The 26,143-nt window shown below is 42.7% G+C and overlaps 1 protein-coding gene across 1 annotated transcript; it reads left to right on the top strand.

Moving 5' to 3' along the window:
- The first annotated feature begins 141 nt into the window (after positions 1 to 141).
- Positions 142 to 26,143, top strand: LRRC66 (leucine rich repeat containing 66). The gene is made up of 5 exons (XM_049093076.1): positions 142 to 418; positions 2,621 to 3,121; positions 16,959 to 17,128; positions 22,393 to 22,582; positions 23,873 to 26,143. Exons 2-5 carry the CDS (start codon positions 2,626 to 2,628, stop codon positions 25,948 to 25,950), a joined length of 2,934 nt encoding a protein of 977 aa, XP_048949033.1. The 5' UTR covers positions 142 to 418; positions 2,621 to 2,625; the 3' UTR covers positions 25,951 to 26,143.

The following is a 26,143-nucleotide window of genomic DNA, read 5'->3' as shown; positions in this document are numbered from 1 at the left end:
TGCTGTTGGTTTTTTAATGGTTAAAAACCTGAGCACAGGTGTCTTCTTAATCATACAAACATGATGTATTTAAATACAGCTTGGTGATGCTTAACTACATGGGTGTTTATGTAATCTGTCTGGAGTCCTGGCGATCGTAGTTCGAAGCTGTACAGTTGTTCCTGTTGGGATAGTCCTGCCTTCTGTGCATTGCAGACTCTCTCTCCCTCTTTAGTGGCTCCTCCCTCAGTGTCTCGGGGGAATGTGCATGCTGTCACAGTGGCAAGAGGCCAGAGCCTGAAGAGGAAAGGGCGAAGGTTTGCCAGGGACCGGCAGGTTCCGGGGGCGGATGGGTGGAGCCTCATAGGCTCAGGTCTAAATTCCCACCTGGCTAGATCTAGACAGAGACCCATTTGAAAAGGACCTAAGGACCATAAAGGTATGCCTTAGAAACTGTTACTCTTGTGTTCTTCCTGCATCTTGCCAAACATAACCCCCTTCTGCTTTTTTTCTTCTAATTGTTATAACTTCTCTTTTATAGAAGAATGAATGGCCTCTTGGTTTCCATTGTGCTTTTCTGGGGTTTTTTCTACTGCCTTCTCCCTATCTCACTCTCTGACACACACACACACCCCCAATATCTCTAACTGCTTCCTCATACTTAGGCTTGAATATATGTGTCCATATAAAGACTGACACTTTACCCAATGTTTCCTGATTTCCTTAGAAAGTTTTTCTGGAGTTCTCAGGGGTTCTTTACCTAGTACATAAAAGTTTGTATGTAGTATACATAATTTTTCTTTAAAAATCAGCATTTCATTTTAAGACCTAAAATTATCTTACCTCCTTTTTTAACTCAAATCTGTTAGTTAAATGTATAAATCTCTTCAACTTAAAAAGAACTAGGTCAATGAAAATCTTTAACTTCTGCCCTCCTAAGTATTTTTCAATCATATGTTTCTCTTCAATACTGCATAGTAATGTGCCTGTGAATGATGACATTTTTTGGTGGTTCATATTAAAATTAACTTGGTATACAATTATATTTATAATGATTGCAGCTTTGAATATAGAAACAAATATCTTTCTGGCTGTACAAATTAATTTCAAGTTCTGGTATTGTGTAAGAGGCACACTATAAAAATAAATCACTCCTCCACACTGTAGGGCACCTTTACGGTCCATGGCCATGTGTACCTGGATTTAGGTGCCCTTCAAAATGTAGCAGAATTGACCTTGTATAAAACCAAAGTTTAAAAGTTACATGTTGGGATCCCTGGGTGGCGCAGCGGTTTGGCGCCTGCCTTTGGCCCAGGGCGCGATCCTGGAGACCCTGGATCAAATCCCACGTCGGGCTCCCGGTGCATGGGGCCTGCTTCTCCCTCTGCCTGTGTCTCTGCCTCTCTCTCTCTCTCTCTGTGTGTGACTATCATAAATAAATAAAAATTAAAAGAAAAAAAAAAGTTTAAAAGTTACATGTTAAATTTCATTCTTTCCATGCATTCTTTTTATCCGAGCAACATAGCCCTAAGACAGACTACAGACTATTGAAAATATTAGACATGGGAGAAGAATTTTATATACATAGTATATATATCTACACACATATATATGTAGTTCTAGTCATTTTAAAAAAATAAGTCTCTTGTGAGTTGAACTTCCTATATATATCTATATAAAATTTCCGTGTGTGTGAGTGTGTATTTGGAAAACCTGACTCTTCTGGGAGCTTACAGTCTTTGGGGAAGTTTACTGTCCATTTACTTTTAAAATTTTTTGCGTATACATTCAGCCATTGTAGATACTTATTTTAAAATTTTCGATTGCTTCTCCATCTTTGATGAAAAAGATACTTGATGTTTCTGTATCACATCTTTATGGTTCTGATGCAGAACATCCTTTTTATGACCCACATTGTTCAAAGTTTTAAGTCACAAAAAATGTAAATTTATTTATAAAAAATCAAGAGTCTCCTTTGTGAATTGAACCTTCCCTCCATACAGTTCACAGTTTAGTGTAACTGGATGGCTTGTCACTCACATAATAAACCACGTAGCTGATTACAGGTTGTAGATAAGCATAATAGACTTTGCTCAGTACTAATGACCAGTAAGAAAACAGAGAAGTCTTTAATCTTGGTAGGTTTCTCTCCAAAGCAGACTGCCCAGTGAATATTCCTGGAACAGCAGACACGAGGTGAGGCCCAAGTGAATATGTATTTTCTGAAAAATCAGGGGAGTTCTTTCTTTAATGACATAAATGTAATTGTATACTATAGCTTTACCATTTTTTAAAAGACTTTTTGAGAGAGCACAAGCACGAGGTAGTGGCATAGGGGCAGAGGGAGGGGGCAAAGCAGACTCTCCACTAAGCAGGGACCCTGACCCTGGTGGGACCCCAGGATCCTGACCCGAGCTGAGGCGGAAGCTTAACAGATTGAGCTATGAGCTACCCAGGCGCCCCATAGCTTTACCAATTTTTAGCTACATTTAATGCCCCAATTTCTAAGAAATCAAACATGCACTTAAGCTGGCAATCAAGGCAAGATAATTTTCCTAAATCTTAAATTGAAAATTGAATTTTCTGTGCATTTGCTGTTAATTATTACATTATTTTGAATAAATCATTTTCCTTTCTCTAGGCATTATGAAAAACCTACACTTCAGAGTCATAACAATGCTAATAAGTCTTTATTTTAGTGGAACAATGACCAACCCACCCAGAGAAAACAGTATTTTATTCAAATCTGAGTGCCAATGGAATGGGCATCATCTGACAAATTGTTCTTTTACCGGAAAGCATGATGTACCTGCGGACACACCGCAGGCAGCAGCCACAGTGGACTCAAGTGCCAGTTTCCTTAGGGTTCTCTTACAGTCTCCTATGAGAAGAGAAGACTGGAATACAAAGCATCTGGACCTCAGTAACCATCTCATTTCGAACATCACCTTAAGTCCTCTTGCACACTTCCGTGCTTTGGAAATACTAAACCTCAGCAACAGTTCCCTCCGCTCCATCTCGTTGGATCTACCCAGTGCTAAGTCCTTGTGGGGGAAACGCCACAGAAGCCACTTGAGAAATAGGCTTCCAAGTCTAAAGCTGTTAATTCTTCGAAGAAACAGCCTCAGTGACATCCCCGAGGGTAAGGCCAATTTTAAAAGATGGACTAGACCAAAGAATGAGATGTTTGTTTCCATGTTTGTTTTCAGTGTTGAGGAAATAGCTGAAAGGAAAGCAATTTTATCAGAACAAATAAATGAGTTTCTAAGTGGAATTTCAAGTTATAATATGTGGAATTCATAGTGCAATTAATCTCCCATTACTATAACTTAATTTGTCGAGAGACAAGTATTTAAGTGCTGAATAATAATGCATGATTTCAAATAACCTACTTTGATTATCATATTTGTTACTAAAAATAGAAAAGCACTAAAAAATAACTAGTTCATGTACTTTCAATATGCAGCACAATTCAAATTAAGTTGCTATATTTATAATTTTTGTTTTGTTCAAATGCATTTTGCATCTATTTGTCTAATTGTCCTCCAAATGTAGACTAGAAATATGTTATTGATATATAACCAATATGTAAATTCCCATCTATTCTGGTATCTAGTAATCTACACAACCAATATTTTATTAAGAAAATGTATCAGATTCATAATCCATAGCCTCCTTTGCCTTTTTTTTTTGCCTTTTTTCTTTTTTGCCTTTTTTAATATTCAAGAGTGCTAGACAATTTCATTTGGCTTTTTAGTCTTGGTCACTATATGCTAAGTATTTATATAAGACATTCTGCTAAAAAAGAAAATGTAAAGATACTGTCTTTTTTTTCTTCATCCCAAATTATGCATAGTTTTTCTTATTTTCAGTTCTTTCATATTTTTATTGTCTTGCTTTTTCTCCAGCTTTTGGTCTTGTTTTAAGCATCGTTTTGACAATAGCCTGCCAGGTGAAGGAATGACTATCCCAGTCACCATATCAACAAAATGGTGAGAGAAGGGAAGGAGCCTTCTCTTCCTAAGCTTGTCCATAAAAGCAATGTGCAGGATTATTTTCAGTGTAAAGCATAAAATAATTGCATCTTATTTTATAATTTTATTGTATTCTTATTTTTAGAAACCTGTTATTTGTAGATCATTGGTAATTGAAGAAAAATTTAAAGGAAGACACTAGTCCATGTAATACAGTTGACCCTTGTGCAGGTCCACTTGTACGTGGATTTTTTTTTTTTAATAAATACAATACTGTAAATATATTTTCTTTTCCTTCTGATTGTCTTAATAACATTATCTTTCCTCTAGCTTACTTTATTATAGTAATATAGTATATAATGTTTATAATATACAACGTATTTGTTCATTGACTTTTTGTTATGGGTAAGGCTTCTGGTCAACAGTAGGCTTTTTTTTTAATGATTTTATTTATTTATTCATGAGAGATACAGAGAAAGAGGTAGAGACATAGGAAGAAGTAGGCTTCCTGCTGGGAGCCCAATGTGGGACTCGATTCCAGGCCCTTTGCCTGAGCCAAAGGCAGAAGCTCAACCACTGAGCCACCCAGGTGCCGAACAGTAGGCTTTTTAGTTTTGGGGAAGCTGAAGTTATATATAAATTTTTTACTGTGGGAGGTCAGCATCCCTAAACCCTGTGTTGTTCAAAGATCAACTGTATATATTCTTTATGCCTTTGTACATATTTTTCTTTCAAAACTGGATCATACTTTCCATAATATTTCATAATTTGTATTTTCATATCAGTATATTTTGGACATCTTTATATAATTAAGCAATGTCATAAATAATATTTTAAATAGTTGAATAGCTTTTATATCCATATACATATGTTATAATTGAGTTAATCAAACAACATTTGGACTTTCCATTTTGTTTGCTTTAACTTTTTTTTTTGCTTTAACTTTTTAATGATCATCATTATAGCTACACGTATCCCTACAATATAACATTTTTTAAATAGTATGGTAGATGTGAATATCAACCCATAAATTCAAATATACTAGAGCTATAACCTTCTATTGTCTATAACTCAACATAATTTCTGAGCCCCCATTCTAGTAGGGTCTGTTGGGGATTGGGTGTAGATACTTGTACTTAACATCAGTCTTTCATGGGCTTTCTTTTGCTTTCCCCAAATTTGTGCCACAGCTGTAAAATCGTATACCCTGAAAAGGCATCAAAGTGTGTATGCATGTGCATGCATGTGCTTGTGTGTGTGTGTGTGTGTGTGTGTGTGTACGTCCCTTACACCTGCCAGCCAGAGAACATTTCCTTTCAGTTTTTTCAGTTTGGAGAAAATCCTTCCCATTTTTTGTTTCTTCAAAACCCTCTGTCTAAATCTACAAATTCCTTTCCTTTAAAGGTTTAGGCCTTTGGAAAACAAAAGCCAGAAAGACTTGTAGTCTCCTCTGTTTTCTGCCCTGCACTGCGCCTTCCCTAGGGTAATTAACACAGAGCCTACTTTCTGCTTGCATGGGAAGAAATGGAAAGAGAGAAATAGAGTTAAAAGATTAATAGGTCAAAATATCCTACCACTGAACATATTTCCTTAAGGCAGATGAATTCCCCAGAGCTAGCTGGAAGTCAGAGGGAATACAATTTCATTTAAGGACCAGACACCCCTTATAAAATGCACATCCAACCCCACCTTCCTTTTCCAAGTTGCACTTCTGCCTCCCCAAATATCAGGAAAAATGTTAAACTTGGAAAAGAGAAGAAAAAGTGAAATGCGCAAATTGTATATCTGAAATTCTACTAGAATTCTAGCAAATGAAGCCAGAGAGAGATGAATGAAACCAACAGGTGATGGAAGGCCAGTGTAAGCCCTGAATCTAATTGGATATAATTCAGAGTTCTTTTATCCATAGCATTTTGTGATTTGAATTATTTTCCTCTAATCATCATATATTTCAGCTGAGCCTCTGTAACATCCCTCTGCCATTTAGTGATTCTGTGACCGTGGCTCAGTCACTTTGACTTTGAAATCCCATTTTGGAGAGAAAGAGCTGATAAAGAAGTGCTGCCTGGAGTACCATTCTGTTTCTGACCTTCCCTTTGTTCTTGGATTCCTTTGTAACTAAGCCTGTTTATAGGCAATTTTGGGGGGCCCCTGGCTGGCTCAGTACAGCATGCCGCTCTTGATCTTGGGGTTGTGAATTTGAACCCCACATTGGGGGTACAGTTTACTTCAAAAAAACTTTTTTAAAAGGGTAACATCTTGATAATGTAAGATTTACACATAGAATTGTTGTGAGGATTAAAGGAAAAATGTATTTCAAGAGCCTAATGTAACGTAGCACTTGGCATAATAGATGGTAGCTATTAAAATATGTGAAAAGTACTTTGTATACTTGTAAAGTACTTTGCAAATATTAGTTATTTTTACTCTCTTGGCACAAATTGAGAATAGCAATCTATTTAGAAACAAATTATAAATTCCGTTTTGTCTAAATCTCAAGTTATCTTTTAAAATGTTAAATAACTACTGCAGTAGATGGAACTCCTAGCCCACGATAATTCCTGAGCAGAGACTCATTTGTATCCACCTGTTTATATAAGTGCTTGTGCTCCTCTAAAATAATATTCGAGATTCTCACAAAGTGGCAGTCAAGCAACTGGCCTTGCAGCACATGTGTACTTTTATAAATCACGGCCCCCGTCTTAAAATGGTGACAGCTTAAAGAAGCAACAGAAAGTTGCTTTCACCCCGGAAAGCCCACCTCTGTAAGAGTGACAGATCACAGTGACTCACTCAGTGTTAACTGATCCCGTATCATCAGAGTCAGCTGCGATGTCACCAATAAGCTTCATGTTGGGAAAATACCCAAAGGAGGTGCCAGTCAATGCAATTTACCAGTTAGCCAGCTATGAATTTAACCTTACTGATGATTCCACCTTCCTCACATATTTCTGGAGTGCAGCGTTAATAACAGAAAATCAGTTTCAAAACATTTAAAACAACGGGATCAATCTCCAGTTAAACTGTCCTACCTTCATCAAGCAACATTTTTGGAGTACCCGTAGAGCCCCCTGAAGTGTAAAGGCCCGACATCTTACTGGGATTCCAACTAGGTTGACAGGCCAGATTTGACTGCCTGATACTGGACACACTAAATTCTGGAACCCAAGAGATAAATGTGTTGCAGATGAGAGGACGTAATCCCTGACTTCTGAAACTGGTGGAGGAAAAAAAAATATATATATATATATAACCAGTGTATGGTAAAAAAACAAAAATATTTTGTATTCTTTTTTTTTTTTCAGGGAATTAAATATTTCCTCCTGGTTGCTATTAGATTTTAAAAATACCAATAACCTGCGTTCTCAAAACCAGGTCAGGTTCTAAAATAACAACATGAATGTATGCCAGTAAGCTAAGAGGGTAAGGTCTTTGGCTCACCTATATAAGATTGACCACATTAAGGGCTACCCTTATGAATCAAATATCTTGTCTAGGACCATTCCAGACTCTTCTGATTCTTTTTTTTTTTTTTTTTAAGAGTTATACTGTTTTTTTTAATTATTATTATTTATGATAGTCACAGAGAGAGAGAGAGAGAGGCAGAGACACAGGCAGAGGGAGAAGCAGGCTCCATGCACCGAGAGCCCGATGTGGGATTCGATCCCGGGTCTCCAGGATCGCGCCCTGGGCCAAAGGCAGGCACTAACCCGCTGCGCCACCCAGGGATCCCAACTCTTCTGATTCTTAATGCTCTTTGAACTTGAAGCCATAACCTCCTGAATGTCACTATTTATGTCACCAGGTTATCATTTTTAAGAGAACATTTAAGAAGTTCATAGTCCAAAGGAATGTTCCCAAGGCAGTTTAACGTCCGGGTGTACCCTCTGTGGCCTTTCTGCTAATAGGCACTGAGATAATTTCTTGGAAACAATAAAACGCCTTTGGCCACTTAAAGGCAAAGGCTAATCGGATTCTTGTCCCCCACGGCTTATGATCATAAGAAAGCAGTTCAATAATTAATCCCTTCTCCACAAAAGTGCCTCCACATTTTCCTCCCAGTGTTCAACCCCCCTCCCTTGAAACATGGCATCTACCCTCTGATGTCCAAGCCCCAGCCCTGAATGCCCCTCCCAACTTCTTTTGTTCACCTGAGTTCCCCCTCATCCTTGATGCACCACACAAAATCTCTAAAAGAACACATTTCTCCCCATTGAGAAACACAGCCAAGTGTCATGGACAAGTTTACTCAAATTTCCCACCTCTATCCTGGGAGACCCCAAACAAACAACATCATTTCTAGGACCCCACCAGTTCCCTTCATACAATTAAACCTTAATTCTCTAACATTGGAAGTAGATGGAAATTTTTCATGTAGAAGGTGTAACTGAACTTAACTCCTATCTGAAGGTTTACCTTCCTCTTGGGGATCTTAGCTTGATACTAGGGAGTCAATTAAGGAGGTATCCTTGTAACTCTCTGCCTTCAAAGTCCCTACCCCCCATGCTTAGGATGTTCTGGTCCCATCCTTCTTATTTACTCTTTGTTTGTTTGGGGGGGGTTTTTGGTTTTATTTAAATTCAATTAATTAACATTACCGTATTATTGGTTTCAGAAGTAGAGGTCAGTAATTCCTCAGTCTTATATAACACCCAGGGCTCATCACATCACGTGCCCTCCTTAATGCCCTTCACCCAGTTACCCCGCCTCCTCACTCCTCTCCCCTCCAATGACCCTCAGTTTGTTTTCTATGATTAAGAGTCTCTTGTGGTTTGTCTCCCACTCTGATTTCATCTTGTTTTTTTTTCCTCTCTTCCCCCACAATCCTCTGTTTCCTCTCTTATTTTTTTTAAATTTTTTTTTTAATTTTTATTTATTTATGATAGTCACAGAGAGAGAGAGAGAGAGAGAGAGAGAGGCAGAGACATAGGCAGAGGGAGAAGCAGGCTCCATGCACCAGGAACCTGATGTGGGATCCGATCCCGGGTCTCCAGGATCGCGCCCTGGGCCAAAGGCAGGCGCCAAACCGCTGTGCCACCCAGGGATCCCTGTTTCCTCTCTTAAATTCCCCATGAGTGAGATCCTTCTTATTTACTCTTAAACTCTTCTTCTATACTCTTATACTTCTTGTATTATTCTATTTACCTGTTAATTGACCTTAAACAAGACACTTAACCTATCAAAAGCTGCCTGGTTCTTATTTTTAACTGCGGATGATGATGATGGCACCTACAGGAAGGATATGAGGGGTAGCGATAGTGTTTGTAAAAACTTTAACACAGAGAGTGCTGATACACGTAAAACATTTCTCATATAAAACATTTCTCATCTGGTACATAACAGGTGCTCAAAATGTCAGTTACCATCTAGTGCCTTTTGACCACCCTGAGTCTCCAATTCTGTTCCCCATGCCAGTCTTTGCTATCATGGTCACTTCTGTGATTTGAGGTACAACGGGTAACTGTAGGTGGTTTCCGTTCTCTTTCTGCAGAAGTTCAGAGTTCATATGAAGTTCCGAGTACCCATCAACAATCCTGTTGCTACTGTTCAGGCTTCTGTAAGTCTGTACATTGTTGAGAGGCCCCTGCTTCTCTGTCATCTGAGCACACTTTGATCTCCCTTTGACTCTCTGAACCACACTGACCTGTGAGACCATCACCACTATCAAGATATAATGAACTATCCATACCCCTAAAAGCTTCCTCATGCCCCTTGTAATCTATCTTTCCCACCCATCCTCTCCCCTCAATCCAAGTGAACACTGATCTTTCTGATGCTATAGATTTGTTTGTATTTTCTATAATTTTATATTCATGCAATCATATGTACTTTCATTTTTTGGTATAGATCCTTGCATTCAGCATAATTATTCTGAGATTCATCCACGGTGTTGTCTGTATTAAAATTTTGTTCCTTTTCATTGCCAGAATTCCATTGTATAGATATGCATTTACCTGTTACTGGACACTTAGGCTGTCTTTTTTGACTATTATAAATAAAGCTGCTAGCTAAAGGGATGGAGAAAGATAAACCATTACGTAAACACTAATCAAAAGAAGAGTGGAGGGATCCCTGGGTGGCGCAGCGGTTTGGCGCCTGCCTTTGGCCCAGGGCGCGATCCTGGAGACCCGGGATCGAATCCCACATCGGGCTCCCGGTGCATGGAGCCTGCTTCTCCCTCTGCCTGTGTCTCTGCCTCTCTCTCTCTCTCTCTCTCTCTCTGACTATCATAAATAAATTAAAAAAATAAAAAAAAATAAAAAAAAAGGAAGAGTGGAGTGGCTATATTAATTTCAGACAAAGTTTCCTTTAGAACCAGGAAACTATCAAGGTTAAATACAGCACTATATAAAGAGAATAAAGGGGTCAATTCTTGAAGACGACCTAATAATTTTAAACATAAATCCACCTAACAACAGAGTGTCAAAATATATGAGGAAAAACTGACAACTGAAAAGAGAATTAGAAAAATCCACTATAGTTGGTGACTCCCAGCACTCCCCGGTCAACTAACAGATTAAGCAGGCAGGTGATCAATAAGGATGTAGTTGACGTGAATATCACTCTCAATCAACTTGATCAAATTGGCATGTATAGAATACTCCCTCCAACAACAGTAGAATACACATTATTTCAAGCTTACATGAAATATTTACCAGGACAGACCTCGTTCTGGACCATAAAACACATCTTAACATATTTGAATAACAAATCATGCAAAGTATGTTCTCAGATTACAGTGGAATTAAGCTTGGAAATTAGCAACAGAAAGCTGCAAACCCCTCAAAGCTCTCGGAATTAAAATAACACATTTCTAGGTAACACATGTCACAGAAGAAATCTCAAGAGGGATTTGAAAATATTTTAAACTAAGTGAAAATGAAAATTCAGTTTGTCAAAATTTGCGGGATGTGGCAAAAGCAGTGGTTAGAGGGAAATGTATAGCATTAAAAGCATCCACTGGAAGAAAAGTCTAAAATCAATAACATAAGTTTCCTCCTTGGGAAAGTAAAGAAGTAAGAGCAATGTAAGCTTAAAGCAAACAGAAAAAAAGAAATCATAGAAATCCCAGCAGAGGGGCACCTGGTGACTTAGTGGTTGAGCATCTGCCTTCAGCTCAGCACGGGATCCCGGGATCCTGGGATGGAGTCCTGCATGGGGCTCCCTGCAGGGAGCCTGCTTCTCCCCCTGCCTATGTCTCTGCCTCTCTGTGTGTCTCTAACGACTAAATAAATAAAATCTAAAAAAAAAAAAAAAAAAGAAAGAAAAAAGACAAGAAAAATCGCAGCAGAAATCAGTGGAATTTAAAACAGGAAAAACAATAGATAAAATCAAAACCATAATGTTTCTTTGAAAAAAATAAAGCTAATAACCCTTTAGCCAAAAAGAAAAAAAAACAAGATGACACAAGTTGCCACTATCCGAGATAAAAGAGGGGTCATTGCTACTGTTCCTATCAACATTTAAAAAAATAATAAAACAGTCTTTATAGTAATACATGCTTTTGTTTCTCTTGGATGAATAACCTAGGTGTAGAATGGCTGAGCTGTATGTCAAGTAGATGTCTAACTTTTGAAGAAATTGCCAGTCCTGTGTGCAGTGGTCATATCATTTTAAATTCCCACCAGCATTGTGTAAGAATTTCAGTTGTCCTATATCCTTACCAGATATGGGCAATCTTTTTAATTTTAGTCATATTAATAGATGAAAGTGGTATATCATTGTGGTTTTAATTTGGATTTCCCAAATGACTAATGATATTGAATATCTTTCTGTGTGCTTATTTGCCATCTGTGTATCTCCGATGATGCATATAAATCTTTGGCCAATTTCTACTTTTTTTTAAATTATTGAGTTTTGGGGCACCTGGGTGGCCCAGTGGAATAACCATCTGCCTTCAGCTTAAAGGTCATGATCCCAGGGTCCTGAGATCAAGCCCTGCATTGGGCTCCTTTCTCAGAGGGGAGCTTGCTTCTCCCTCTCTTTCTATCACTCCCCCACTTGTGTTCTCTGTCAAAGAAATAAATAAAATATATTTTTTAAAAATCTATGAAAGAAGAGAAAAAATTTATTAAAAAATTATTGAGTTTTGAATGTTCTTTATATATTCTGGATACAAGACTTTTCAAGATATATCATTTGCAAATATTTTCTCCCAGATTATGGCTTGAGTATTTATTGTTTTAACAATGTCTTTCAAAGAGCAGAATTTTATTTATTTTTTTTAAAGATTTATTTATTTATTCATTCAGAGAGAGTGAGAGAGAGGCAGAGACACAGGCAGAGGGAGAAGCAGGCTCCATGCAGGAAGCCCAATGTGGGACTCGATCCCGGGTCTCCAGGATCACACCCTGGGCTGCAGGCGGCGCTAAACCGCTGCGCCACCAGGGCTACCCAAAGAGCAGAATTTTAAATTTTTGTGAAGTACAGTTCATCACTTTGTTAATGTATAATTTGTGTTTTGGTGTCATATCTAAGAAATCTTTGCCTAATCCAAAGTCACAAAGATTCTCTCCTATGTTTTCTTCTAGAAGTTTTATAACTTTACTTTTTTACATTTTATATATTAGGTTTATGATGTCTTTACATTTGGGTTTAAATTTAGGTTTATGATGTTTTAAAATAGTTCAAGTTAATTTTTTTGTACACGGTATGAATAACATATAGAAGTTTTAAAGATATGCAATTATTCCAGCACCATTTGTAGAAAAGACTATTTTTTTCCCCATCCTTTTACGTGTATCCTATCCATGTTTCTATATTTAAAGTGGATTTCTTGTAGGAATTATATAGCTGACTCTTGAATTTTTATCCAAACTTGGAATCTTTGCCATTTATTTGGTGTTTTAGGCTATTATTCATATCTATCATCTTGATTTTTTTTCTATTTGTTCCTTCTCTTCTTTGTTCCTTTTATCTTTTTTCTGCCTTTCTTGCATTCATTGCATATTTTTAAAAGTAATCCAATCTCCTTTGTAGGCTTACTAGCCATAATTCTTTGCTATTGCATTTTAGTGATTGCTTTGGGGTTTCCAATATACATCCTAACATCACAAGAAATTTTAACAATACTCTTCCACCTTTCTTCTATTGTTTGTGCTAGTATTGTCATACATTTTACCCCTACATATAAGTCTCACAATACATGTTAAATTTTTTACTTTAAACATGGGCCTGTCCATGTCTTTTTTTTTTTTTTTTTTGGTATGAAATGTTCATGGTTAAACAGTAATGCTTACGAGATCTGAATTTCTTTTTTTTTTATTTAAATTTATTTTTTATTGGTGTTCAATTTGCCAACATATAGAATAACACCCAGTGCTCATCCCATCAAGTGTCTACCTCAGCGCCCGTCACCCAGTCACCCCATCCCCCACCCACCTCCCCTTCCACCACCCCTAGTTCGTTTCCCAGAGCTAATAGTCTTCCATGTTCTGTCTCCCTTTCTGATATTTCCCACTTATTTTTCTCCTTTCCCCTTTATTCCCTTTCACTATTATTTATATTCCCCAAATGAATGAGACCATATAATGTTTGTCCTTCTCTGATTGACTTATTTCACTCAGCATAATACCCTCCAGTTCCATCCGCGTTGAAGCAAATGGTGGGTATTTGTCGTTTCTAATGGCTGAGGAATACTCCGTTGTATACATAAACCACATCTTCTTTATGCATTCATCTTTCGATGGACACCGAGGCTCCTTCCACAGTTTGGCTATTGTGGCCATTGATGCTAGAAACATCGGGGTGCAGGTGTCCCGGCATTTCATTGCATCTGTATCTTTGGGGTAAATCCCCAACAGTGCAATTGCTGGGTTGTAGGGCAGATCTATTTTTAACTCTTTGAGGAACCTCCACACCGTTTTCCAGAGTGGCTGCACCAGTTCACATTCCTACCAACAGTGCAAGAGGGTTCCTCTCCACATCCTCTCCAACATTTGTGGTTTCCTGCTTTGTTAATTTTCCCCATTCTCACTGGTGTGAGGTCGGATCTCACTGTGGTTTTGATTTGTATTTCCCTGATGGCCAGTGATGCGGAACATTTCCTCATGTGCTTGTTGGCCATGTATGTGTCTTCCTCTGTGAGATTTCTCTTCATGTCTTGCCCATTTCATGGTTGGATTGTTTGTTTCTTTGGTGTTGAGTTTAAGAAGTTCTTTACAGATCTTGGAAACCAGCCCTTTATCTGATACGTCATTTGCAAATCTCTTCTCCCACTCTGTAGGTTGTCTTTGAGTTTTGTTGACCGGTATCTTTTGCTTTGCAAAACTTCTTATCTTGATGAAGTCCCAATAGTTCATTTTTGCTTTTGTTTCTCTTGCCTTCATGGATGAATCTTGCAAGAAGTTACTGTGGCCGAGTTCAAAAAGGGTGTTGCCTGTGTTCTCCTCTAGGATTTTGATGGAACCTTGTCTCACATTAAGATCTTTCATCCATTTTGAGTTTATCTCTGTGTATGGTGCAAGAGAGTGGTCTAGTTTCATTCTTCTGCATGGGGATGTCCAATTTTCCCAGCACCATTTATTGAAGAGACTTTTTTCCAGTGGATAGTCTTTCCTCCTTTGTCGAATATTAGTTGACCATAAAGTTGAGGGTCCACTTCTGGATTTTCTATTCTGTTCCATTGATCTATGTGTCTGTTTTTGTGCCAGTATGAATTTCAATCCTAGCTCCATAGCTCCACCTACCATGACGTGGGGCAACTTCTTAACTTCACTGCACCTAGGTTTTGCCATTTACAAGATGATAAAACCCTCAGGGCTCTAAAAGGATTAAAAGGAAATGTTGGGGGCACCTGGGTGGCTCAGTCAGTTAAACATCTGCCTTGGGCTCAGGTCCTGATCCCAGGACCCTGGGATCAGGCCCCACGTTGGGCTCCCTGCTTGGCGGGGAGCCTGCTTCTCCTCCCTCTGCTGCTCCCCTGCTGGTGTGCTCGCTCTCTCTCTCTCTCTCAAATAAATAAATAAAATCTTTAAAAATAAAAAAAAATAAATCAAAGGAGATGTTTGTGAAGTGCTTAGAGCATAAAGTGAGTATATCATTAAATAGGAGTTTTAAAATGATTTCTTCCCTCCACTGAGCTCCTAGGGTCCATGTTAAGCAGTGAGATACTACAGAACTATGATCTCACACCCACCTAGAGGCAATGTTGAGGAAACCATAGCTTCTTTCATACTGGTGTCTTATGCTGCACTTTTTTCTCACAGACCCATATGTTGACATATTAAAAGGTGTAGGACTATTCTTCACAAAGAAACATATTTTCTCTAGGGGTTATATTCAAACTACTTTACAACTGGCCTGTAGCCTGGGCTTTCAGTTGTGTGCCTAGGGCAGTGGGGCTGCACACAAAGGCCCGGCCATGGTTATTTACAAACCAACATGGAAGTATTTCTTGCTAGCCTATGGCAGCTAAATTTCAGCCTGGGTTCTCTCCCATTTTTCTTAAACATGCCGCTTCTTGGCCTATCCTTTGTTTTCCTGCTTTTGATAGAGGCATGAGTACAAAGAAATCTTCTTCTGTAAGTGCCTGCCCCATCTAAAGCAGGCAGCCCTCATTCAGCTCTAGCCCAACATTGTCTTGTGCCTGTTGGGACTTCCAATTTTTCAAAGAGATGCTAGAAATGCAAATTTTTGCATTGAGTCTTTAATGTTAGCTCAGTAATTTTTAAATCTCTCTGCGGGTCACACACTGTGACCTCCAGCTTATTGAATACATACTATATTCCAGGCACTGCAAGAGTTAACAACACTATGAGTTCTGCCTCCAGAAGGTACTAAAGTATCTGATGGAAGAGGCAGGGAGGCAAACAACAGTTCATTTTACAGTAGGAGGGTGGGGGTGTAACTGCTTGTATGACCGGGAGCTTTTTCTTGTGTGTATGTCTTATCACTCAGACACAAGGATGCTATGCTCTATTTGTCCTCAGCACTAAGTGCCTAGCTCGTTATGTTGTGATTGAGTTGTCTAATGGTCTCTTACGTAATCCGTACAGCTGATATGAACCTATGATAACATCAATGTATGGCTTTTTACATTAAGTCATCATCTCTGCATAATCAGTCTGATAATGAGTGCCTTGCAGACCGTAGACAAGGAATAAACCCTTCTGGAATTGAACCAACCTGATCTCTTAAGTAGCAGTTGGTTAAAGACACAAACTACGTTCGAGGGGCGCCTGGGTGGCTCAGTTCAGCGCCTGTCCTGGGCTCAGGTTATGACCTGGGGGTCCTGGGGTCCAGCCTGCCAGGGACTCCCTGCTCAGTGAGGAGTCCGCTTCTTCCTCTCCCTCTGTCTCTCCCCCCTCACTCGTGATTTCTCTCTCTTTCAAATAAATAAATAAAACCCTTTAAAAAAAAAGAAAAAAGACACAAACTACATGTGAGAACAGAGCAGAAGGAAAATGTGAAAATGCAGGGCATCCTTGTGAGACTCATATGGGAAATCAGATTTGGAAGTCTGCTCTGACTGGCACCTCCTTCTCAGCCTTTATGTTCTGTGCCAAATGGGCCTCCTGGTTTACTCTCTGGAATCAAGTGAAATACAGAGACAGAGACCAAAACCACATTAGATTGTCTTGTCCGGAAACAAAACCTAGCTACAACTTATTATGTCTGGAAAATAGCAAGGCCTAGAAATGTTACAGCATCCACAGTAACTCTTGAGTGTTACTACCACTGATGGTTTAGTTCATCTCCTTCCCTCCCCTTGCTCAGAATGTCTGTATCTGTTTGCATGTGGCTCTTTCTCCCCCAAGAACGTTGGAATCATACTCTAGGCTGTTCTGCAACTGAACACTGTCCCTCCCAGGCGGGCCGTGGTTCCTGTACATCTCCCCTGGCTCTCTAAGCCTGGGGGATGCAGCGCAGGATCGCGTACCCTACCCCATTGAACCAGTCCTCCTTGGACGGCCACGCAGGGTGTCTCCATTGCTTCACCCTTATAAACAATGTTACAGTACATATCACCCATTTATATTTTAATGTGCTTTTTCATTTTAATAGGATTATGGAAACTGAAGTCATTACAGAGTCTGGATCTGTCGTTCAACAGGATATCGCAGATCGGTTTGTCTGACTTTCAGAACTGCCTGCGGCTGGAGAACCTCTACTTAAAGAGCAACAAGATAGTCCAGATTCATCCAGAAGCCTTCAAGGACCTCAAGAAGTTACAGGTTATAAAATGACTTTTAGAGCTTTTCCAATAGGCAGACATCTGGGCAATTACATTAAAAGAATATTTCTATTGAAGAGCTCCTCGCCCAGGAGTACTGGCTATTAGTCAAAATCTAGAGATTTTAGAGTCTGTTTTAAGACTCTGCTGAAATTGCTGAAGTCTCTCTCTTGCCTCAAAAATCAAATGCCTCAGTAATGGATGTGAGTTTTACTCGAACATAACACTCAGCAGCAAAAACTGGCACATTTTTCTAAATCAAATTAAACCCAACTCCAAGCTTCCACTTACCAGTTGGCAAGAAATTCCCTCTGAGTTATAAGTCGAGGCTCCCTCCCTGAGCTGCAGGGTGGGTCAAAGGTCCCTGGGGTCTTGTGCAGTCTGGAGCACTTGCGGAGGTTCCCCCTGCCCCCGGGGCAATGCTGAGCTGTCCGGAACCGGGCTATACAGGGCTCTGAAGGCCTGTGACACTGTTGCTTTCAAACCCAAACCCATTATTTTATTTCAAATAATAAAAATGATGATAATAACAGCTCATATCTGTAGAGTACTTACCACATGCCACCTACTGTTCTAAACAAATGTCGGACTCATCCTGGGGGCTCTGTGTCACATTTTGGAGCTGCAGTGCCTGTCTCTCAGGCACCTTGAGGTTTATCTCACTGAAGAACTGACAGCTGTGAAGGGGAGGATCGATCCCCCGAAGCCCTGCTCCAGGCTGGGCAGCCTCAGCTCCTTCCCTCAGCACCTTCCTCCAACCTCCCCACAGTGTTCCTTTAGAAAGGCCTCCAGTGTGACATCTAGCGATGTCCTAGGTAAAGATTCAGTCCCCCATATCCTCCATCACACACCCTCACTCTGTATATAGGCCAGCATCGTTCAATAGAAACAAATTGTGAGCCGCACATGCAATTTTAGATGTTCTAGTAACTGGATTCAGAAAGGAAAAAATAAGCAGGTGCATTTCATGTAGTAACATATTTTGTAACCCACAATACCCAAATATTATCTCTTACCCATGTAACCAATATAAAAATTATTCATGAGATATTTTACATCATTTTTCACACTTAAGACTTCAAACCCTGGTGTATATTATACACACCCTTGTCCCAACATGACTAGTTATGTTTCAATGCTCGAAAGTCACGTGTGGCTAAGGGCCGTCATATTGGGCAGCATCGACATAGACAGCGGCTGTTTCCCAGTTTTATAAAAAGTGTTATTCAAGTACGGGTGCAAGACAAATTTCCAACTGCCACCTTTCAGCCAGCGCCCCCCGCCCCCCAGTCCCTCCGCTATTGAAGGGAGGAGAGTGAAGCAGTGGTAAGGTGGGTGGACTCTGGGCTCAGCTGCCTGGCTTGAGATCTAGGCTCTGCCCCTTTGCAGGCACACAATCTTGGGCAAGTCACCGTATCTCTCTGTGCCTCTGTTTTCTCGTCTGAAAAATGGAGGTAACTTCATTCCTTTCTCATAAATTAAATGTTTTAATGCATTCGCAGCACTTTAGTGCATAGTGCTTCGAATAGTACTTGGAATATAGCAAGCTCTTTATCAATACAGACTGCGTATAGAAATTCTCAAGTGGCCACAGCACCCTACTCTTGAACATACAAATCTGGTCATGCCACTTCTTGTTAAAAATCCTTCTAAGCAAAATAAATAAATAAATAAAATAAAAAACAATCCTTCTAAGCTTTCACAACAAGGGCCTGGCCCCTGCCTGTCTCTCCAACCTCTTTGCAAACCACTCTCCCTTGCTCACTGCACTCCTGCTTCTATCTTCACACCAAGGCTGAAAGAGCACACACGGATCCTCCTCTCCCTGGGAGAGCTAACTCTTACGAATCCTTCCAATGTCACTTCTTCAAGGAAGCCTTCCTGGGGCCTCCACATTGAATTAGCTGCCCTTTTATATACACTTATAATGTGCTATGCTTTTTCCTCATTGCAGTTCTCACAACTCAATTTATTTAATTATAGGTACGGTTCATTGTTAATGCCTATATCCCCATAATCTCTTTAAGGACATACATCATGATCTATCTTGTTTTAGTGCTTAGCTTATGTCTAATTCATAACACATTTAAAAATACTCGCTGAACAAAAATGGATGATGATCCTGAATAGGTACATTACAAATGACTACTAATTTAGCAGCCTAAAGCCACACACATATTATCTCATGATCTGGGGAGTCAGGAAGCCAGGCAAGGGCCTGGGTCCTTTGCTAAGGGTATCTCAAGAGGCTGAAGTCAAGATGCTGGCCAGGGTTGGAGACTCACCTGAAGGCCCAGCTGGAGATGGACCCACTGCCAAGCTTACGCGGTTGTCAGCAAGACTCAGTTCCTTGTGGGCTATGGAAGTGAGGCTCGGTTCCTCACTGGCTGTCAGCCTTAGCCTGCCTTCAGGTCGTGTCACGTGGGCCTCTCCATAGGGCAGCTCACTTTAGAGCCCGAGTAGAGAGCCTGCTAACAAGAAAAACATTACAATCTAGATGATGTAATCACAGGAGTGACATCACATTGCTTTTGCCATACTCGATTGCTTAGAACCAAGTCATAGCCCCTGCCTACACTCTAAGGGAGGAGAGTCCTCAAGGGCATCAAGACCAGGTGGCAGGACCACTGGGGACCATCTTTGCCACGGTAATTATCAGAGCAGATGAGAAAGTCCACTCAACTTGGCAGTGCTCCCCAGCTCCCCACAAGTAGGCTGCTGGATTGCCTGGGAACCTCCCCTAGTATACTATACACTGATTATAAGTGTATTTGTGGGTGTGATTGCCCTGTGTCTGTTGTTACTTCCTATGCATTCTTACTGTGCTTCATAAGTGTTCTGTAGCTCACAGGTAAGAACTGCTACAGGCAAACTAAAAACCAGCCCCAAGAATATTTTAAATCATCTGTAATTCTCACTTCATCTGAACTGCCCAGAATCACACAATTCCTCCTTCTCCATGATCCCTTCTCCATGTTTGGCAATAACTCTAAAAACTGGTTTTGGAACTTGGTGAACATATTTGGTACCAGAAAGCTGAATATCAAAATAGATGTTGGGTTTTTTTTCCACTTTCAGGAGATGAATTTAGTACTTGCACTATGCTATGTGTCTTCCCATGTGGGAATCTTTTCAAAAGCCTGGATAGATTTTTCGAAGCATAAATTCATCATTGTGTTTAGATCAAATGAAATAAGTTCCACCGACATTTCAAATTAGCATTCCTTTTCTTAATTGTTCCCATTCTTCTTAGAGGCAGTGATTTGTGTAGCAACATTAGATGCCTCTCCCAATCTTTTCTATAATGTACACCCCTCTCGGATGATGGTGGATGGCTTTTTCTTTAGGCAAATGAGACTGTTCTGCTTTCATCTTTCCTCAGAAATTATTCCTCCTAAATCATTCTATTAGCTTTCTGTTCCTGCTCCAGTTTTGTTTTTCAGTTCCATGATTTGTAATATAATAAGATGCTGGGATGAAGAAAATGCAGATATGCCCTAAAAGGCAAATAACTACCTGAAACACATCGGAGTGTTTCACTGTGTTGCTGAGGAGGGGTACATAAGGAAAGCTACTGATCCCAGGCAAGGCCTGGCCAAGTGAAGTGGCCTTTGCTCCCCTTACCTCCCCCACCTCCCAAGTCTCCTCCTTCCTGTTTCAGGCAACCTCCCTTTGGGCGTCAAGACTACTTGGTTGCTCAGTGCTGGAAAGGTCATCCTCACTACCTAAATTCAGGGAGAATTCTGATTCTATACTTTGTGGTCTTGGTCGTGGTGCTGTTTGATTGTTTGAATCATCTCTTCTTAGGAATTTATATAACCCAAGATGCCAGTGCTGTTTTTCCCCCTGATGTTTAAAAAACAATTGACCTGGATAACATTCAGCCTCTCTGGCTGTCATCCATGGCCCACTTTTTTTTTTTCCTTCCAGCAAGGTTTGCATTTTCTCTTTTATGATTTTCTCTTCTTCTGATTACCACCTGCCCCTCCCTAAGCCCCTTGACCCCACCCTGCTGCCTCCTGCCCAAGGCCTCCTCCACCCAGCCTGTTATTCCCGTGCAGTGAACCCAGGCTCCAAGAGGGCGTGTTCCAGAGTGGAAGGTACACAGCTGTGGAGCTAGATCACATTTCAACTCTGCCATTTCATTCATTCATTCATTCATTCATTCATTCCCTTCTCCATTATTTACTGAGCGTTCACTGTGTACCAGGCCCTGGTTCTACAGGGGCTGTGTGGTATGCACTGTGTGACCTAGCCCAGTTTACTACTCTGTGAAAGGTGGGGAGGGGGAGGGAGAGGAAGCTTTTGGGAAGATTGGAGACAATATATGTGAAACACCCAGGAGAATGCCTGGTACACAGCAGCACTCTGCGAACAATAGCTAGAGCTACACCCAACTGCTTTCCCTGCTGTATCATGCCACTATCATATTCAACTTCAACAGATCCTGCTCTGTGTTTCTAGAGCCACTGAAGCCCTTGTTGTTCCCCAGGTTCCCGTTCATTTCTGATTAGACTAGCAAAATTAGTCATCTTGTGAATACTAGGTAGCTACGGATACTGATATCTCAGGGGGACCCTTGAGATCATCGCTGATGCAAAAGATCTCTGTCTTTGCTACTTCTGGTCAACCACGATTCTTACGTGTTCTATGTTCTCATCGTCTGGTATCTTTGGTTGCTTTCCAGATCACAGCGCTTCTAGAAATTCTAGACCTGGTATCTAATTCTAGACCTTGATAACAACAGGGAGTCTAGATTTTATTTAAAAGTAAAAATTAGGGATGCCTGGGGTGGCTCAGCGGTTGAGCACCTGCCTTTGGCTCAGGGCATGATCCCCCAGTCCCGGGATTGAGTCCCACGTTGGGCTCCCTGCATGGAGCCTGTTTCTCCCTCTGCCTGTGTCTCTGCCTCTCTCTCTCTGTGTCTCCCATGAATGAATAAATAAATAAAATCTTAAAAATAAATAAATAAATAAAAGTAAAAATTACAACTCATAGGAAAAAAGGAAGGGGAAATGGTTGGGCATCTAATATAGGCACCATACTTAAAGCTTTCACATACATTTAATCCTTAAAACAACCCTAGGAAGTAGGCTCTTAAAAAGTGAACCGTTTGCTGAGGCTCACAGATTCTCTAACTTCTCAAATCCGTGCTAAATTCCTGTTGCCTCCACAGCAATGTAAACAATATCTGTAACTATTATTTATTTTGTCTCTAAATGTCTTTATTCACAGGCTGTCCTCAATTTGTCTCTTCTCAAACAGGTTGTAGACCTCAGCGACAATGTTCTGACCACCATCCTACCAATGATGATCATTGCTCTCAAACTTCCCCGTCTGGAGGTGGACTTGGCTGATAACCCATGGCAGTGTGACTATAGCGTGGCAGCCTTTCAGAATGTCATTTCTGAATCCTGGAGGAAAACATGGAATGTAATCTGCAGCAAGTCTGTGGGTAAGTCAGTGGTGCCTCTTCTCTCTGAAACGGTTCCAGCTGAACTGAAAAAGCACATGAAAAATTTAGTCTCATTTGAAACCGTGACAGTCCCCGTGAAAGCGAGGGTGTTGATTATGGCATTAAGTCAGCCACGGGCTGTGTCACGGAGTAATCACTGGCGCCTAACTGCTTCCCTCAGTTCGCGAATGATTTTCTTCACACGGTCAAAGAAACCTAGCTCAAATAGCTCAGGAAGCAATTTGATTTGATCGAAGACAGAAGTCTCACAGGAAGACAAAGCCCCAAAAGGTCACATTTTTATTCTGATTCTTAACAAATAGCCGGTCAAAGAAAGAACTGAAATGCAAAACATGATTAAAGTATTTGCCCCTGAAAATAACACTATATTTTAACTATGCTAGAATTTAAATAAAGTGCTTGCTAACCCTCTGAAAGTATAATCCTATATATGTGTGTGTGTATGTACATACACACACCATACACATATTTCAAAAGTATACGTTGATTTGTTCCCTGATCTTCTCCCAAAATGCTAGACTATGTTACTAGAGTTGAACATTCTGGAAGACTTTTTTTTGGCCATTAACTATCTTGGCTAAATCTCAAACTCCTAACTGGGTCTCAGGGGGAGGGGGGTAGGGTTCTCTGTAATGAGTCCTGGACTCTGTTCTGCCCATGACCGCCACTGACGTAGAAACATCATGATGCTTACCAGGTTCTAAAGAAATCCATGAAGATCACAGAGAAGTCTTAACGTCAGCCATCCCATTTCATTCCTCTATAAAAGCCATAACTAGCCTCCTGGGTATGGAAAGCAGAAGGTCAGAAACCGGGAGAGAAACTTGAATGTTTGTTTACCACCGGTGGGGGTTGGGGGGTGAGACAATGATATGCACGTAGGTAAAGCCAGGGCAGGCTTTGGAGGTGGCTGATGGAATGTAGGAGGTGGAGGAGACGTGGAAGGAAAAGCGATGTCGATGTCGCGGTCCCCCGGCCTGGCTTCTGTCGCCCCATGGGCAACAGGCAGGCAGGAAGCCTAAGAAATGTACAGCTTCCCGGGCCTCTTGAGTAGCCGCCCTGGGCCCGACCGCCGGTGCCACAGTGCGCAGGGCCGCAGACGTAGTGTTGGCCTTGCCCAACCAACTGATCAACCGGTGAAGCCTGTCGTCCCGGCCTGACACCTCAGACGCAGCTAGGGAAGGACTGAGGGGCCTCACAGAAGCTTTTAAAACCCTTGGAGGCTTACTCCAATGTCCACTCACTGTATTTCCCCCGCCCCACTTCCAGGTAGCGAGGAGGCCTACGGGTGGACCCCCCGAAGCCGGATGTCCAGGGAGACCCACCTCCCCGACAGTGCCCCCGAGGGGCCGCGGGCAGGCCCGCAGGAGCACGCCGGCACCCCGCGGAGGGGACACCCTGCGGGCGCCCAGGCCACCCGGAGGCCCAGCCGCCTGCGCAGGGGGGCCGGGAGCCCCAGGGATGCGCCGCCGGCCAGCAGAGCAAGGGACGCTGCCCAGGACCTCGCCCTGGCCGTCTGCCTGGCCGTGTTCATCACGTTCCTCGTGGCTTTCTGCCTGGGGGCTCTCGCCAGGCCTCTCGTGGACAGACTGTGGTTCCAGAGGTGCGGCCGCCAAAGGTCGGGCGTGGACCGTGCAGACTCCAACCAGGCTTCGGGCGGCGCTGCGGGGAGCCCCGGGCGCCCCGGCCCCGAGCCCGCCCCTCCGGCCTGGACTGCCGTGGAGGGCGGCGGGGAGCGCGGAGGGCCCGGGGCCGGGAGGGACGACCCGATGTCCAGGGACGGCGCGGCCCCCTCGGGCCTGCCGGGGCCGCCGAGCGCCGCCCTAGAAGGACCAGCCGGGGCGGGGCGGGACGGCCTCCCCAGCACCCATGTTCTTGCACAAGGCAGCTACGCACGTCTGGCCCTGGAAGGGTCTCCCGGGGCGCACCCCGCCGCGCCTGGCAGGTGCACGGCGGGCCCCGGGCCGGACTTAGACGGCCGAGCGGCAGCCTCCGTCCCCGAAGCGCCAGCGTGGCCCAGAGCAGCGCGGGCCCCGCCGGACGGGCCCTCACCTTCCGAGCATCCCGAGGCAATGCACGTGGGCGCTTACCTGAACTTGGGGGACTCACAGCAGCCGAGGCCCCGGGGGGCCAGCACCCCGGAAGGACTGTCCACCTGCATGGGAGCCGCGACGCCCGACGACCCAGGAGCGCCCGGCCCGGCCCCAGCGGACCTTCTCTGGGATGCAGGCCACCACCTGCGCGTGGAACCGGGGCAGGAGCATGTCCCCTCCACGCTGGACAGCGACTCGGACTCTGAGGAAGGGTCCTTGTTCACCCTGAGTTCGCTGAGTTCAGATGATGCGGGAAATGCCGAAGAAGAGGCACCCAGCGACCACAGCCATGGGGCCCGCGAGTCCCCGGAGGACGAGGACTCGGGGATGAGGAAGGACAGGGTTGTGTCATTAGACGATGCTGAGGATGCCGAGGACAACAGCCCCCGCTGGGAGACTCTGGACAGGTGTGAGACTCCGGAGGAGCCTTTTGATAAACCTCTCATTTCGGGTCCAGACTCTGGCACCCAGCCGTCGGGGGACCCACTGACCCGGCCCGGGTCCCCGGGCAGTCCCGGGCCCTCCGGTGAGCAGGCCCCAGGCAGGGGCATTAGTGATTACGCCGCAGCGCGCCTCTCCGAGGCAGTGGAGTGGCGTTACTCACTCAGAGACCTAGAATTTTTAGCTGCGGATGCTGTACCGCAAACACCACCGCAGACTGCCGAAGTCCCCCCAGATCCCGCCCAGAGCGACTGTCGGGGAAGAGACCCGGGCGTTTATAAATACGAACCCCGCGTGCAGGAGGCAGACCCAGGCCCACGTGGTATTCCTCTCCGGATCGCTGCGGGTGAAAACTTAAGCCCCTCACAGCAAAATTCTGACGGGGGCAACCCGAATTCCCACCCGATGGACGCTGATGCAAATGGGGGGGTTGTATGTCCCCGTGAGGACTGTGATTCCAGAGGGGTTATAAGCCACACACAACTGTTACAACCCTGTAGTGATGAACCGGCTCTTTGGTGTGAAAGAGGACGAGGGGATGATGCCGAAAAGAGTGTCAAGAGCCAGGGGCCATTATTACAAGAGTTCCCAGAAGAAACCAGTTCACTGGGAACAGGGGAGCCCCTCGGTGGTAGAGACTGGGGTAAAGACTCAGAAGAGAATCTGTGGTGGTTAGAAAAAGAGCCTTCTAACTTCTATATTCAAAGGGAGAGCTGGGCCAGCATGTCGGGCGTTGACTCTCTGTACGAGGACCAGCTCTACTGCGACGAAGACAAGGATGCGGAACTTGGGAATCAAAGGGAATTCAAGTAAAACGTTTCGTAGAGATTGAAGCACTTCGATGGAACCGCTGAAAAGATGCTCAGCAAACTCTGCCCAGAGAACGGCACAGCTTTCTGGAGGTTGGTCGCGAAACTACAAAGCTGGGGCGATTCAGAGCAACTCTAAATATTTTTTCATAGGTTATGTTAAAGAGGAACCATTTTGTAGACCAAACTGTAGATTT

The sequence above is a fragment of the Canis lupus genome, chromosome 13 (assembly GCF_003254725.2).
Source record: "Canis lupus dingo isolate Sandy chromosome 13, ASM325472v2, whole genome shotgun sequence".
NCBI classification, from domain to species: domain Eukaryota; kingdom Metazoa; phylum Chordata; class Mammalia; order Carnivora; family Canidae; genus Canis; species Canis lupus.
This window is presented reverse-complemented; position numbering and strand designations above follow the sequence as displayed.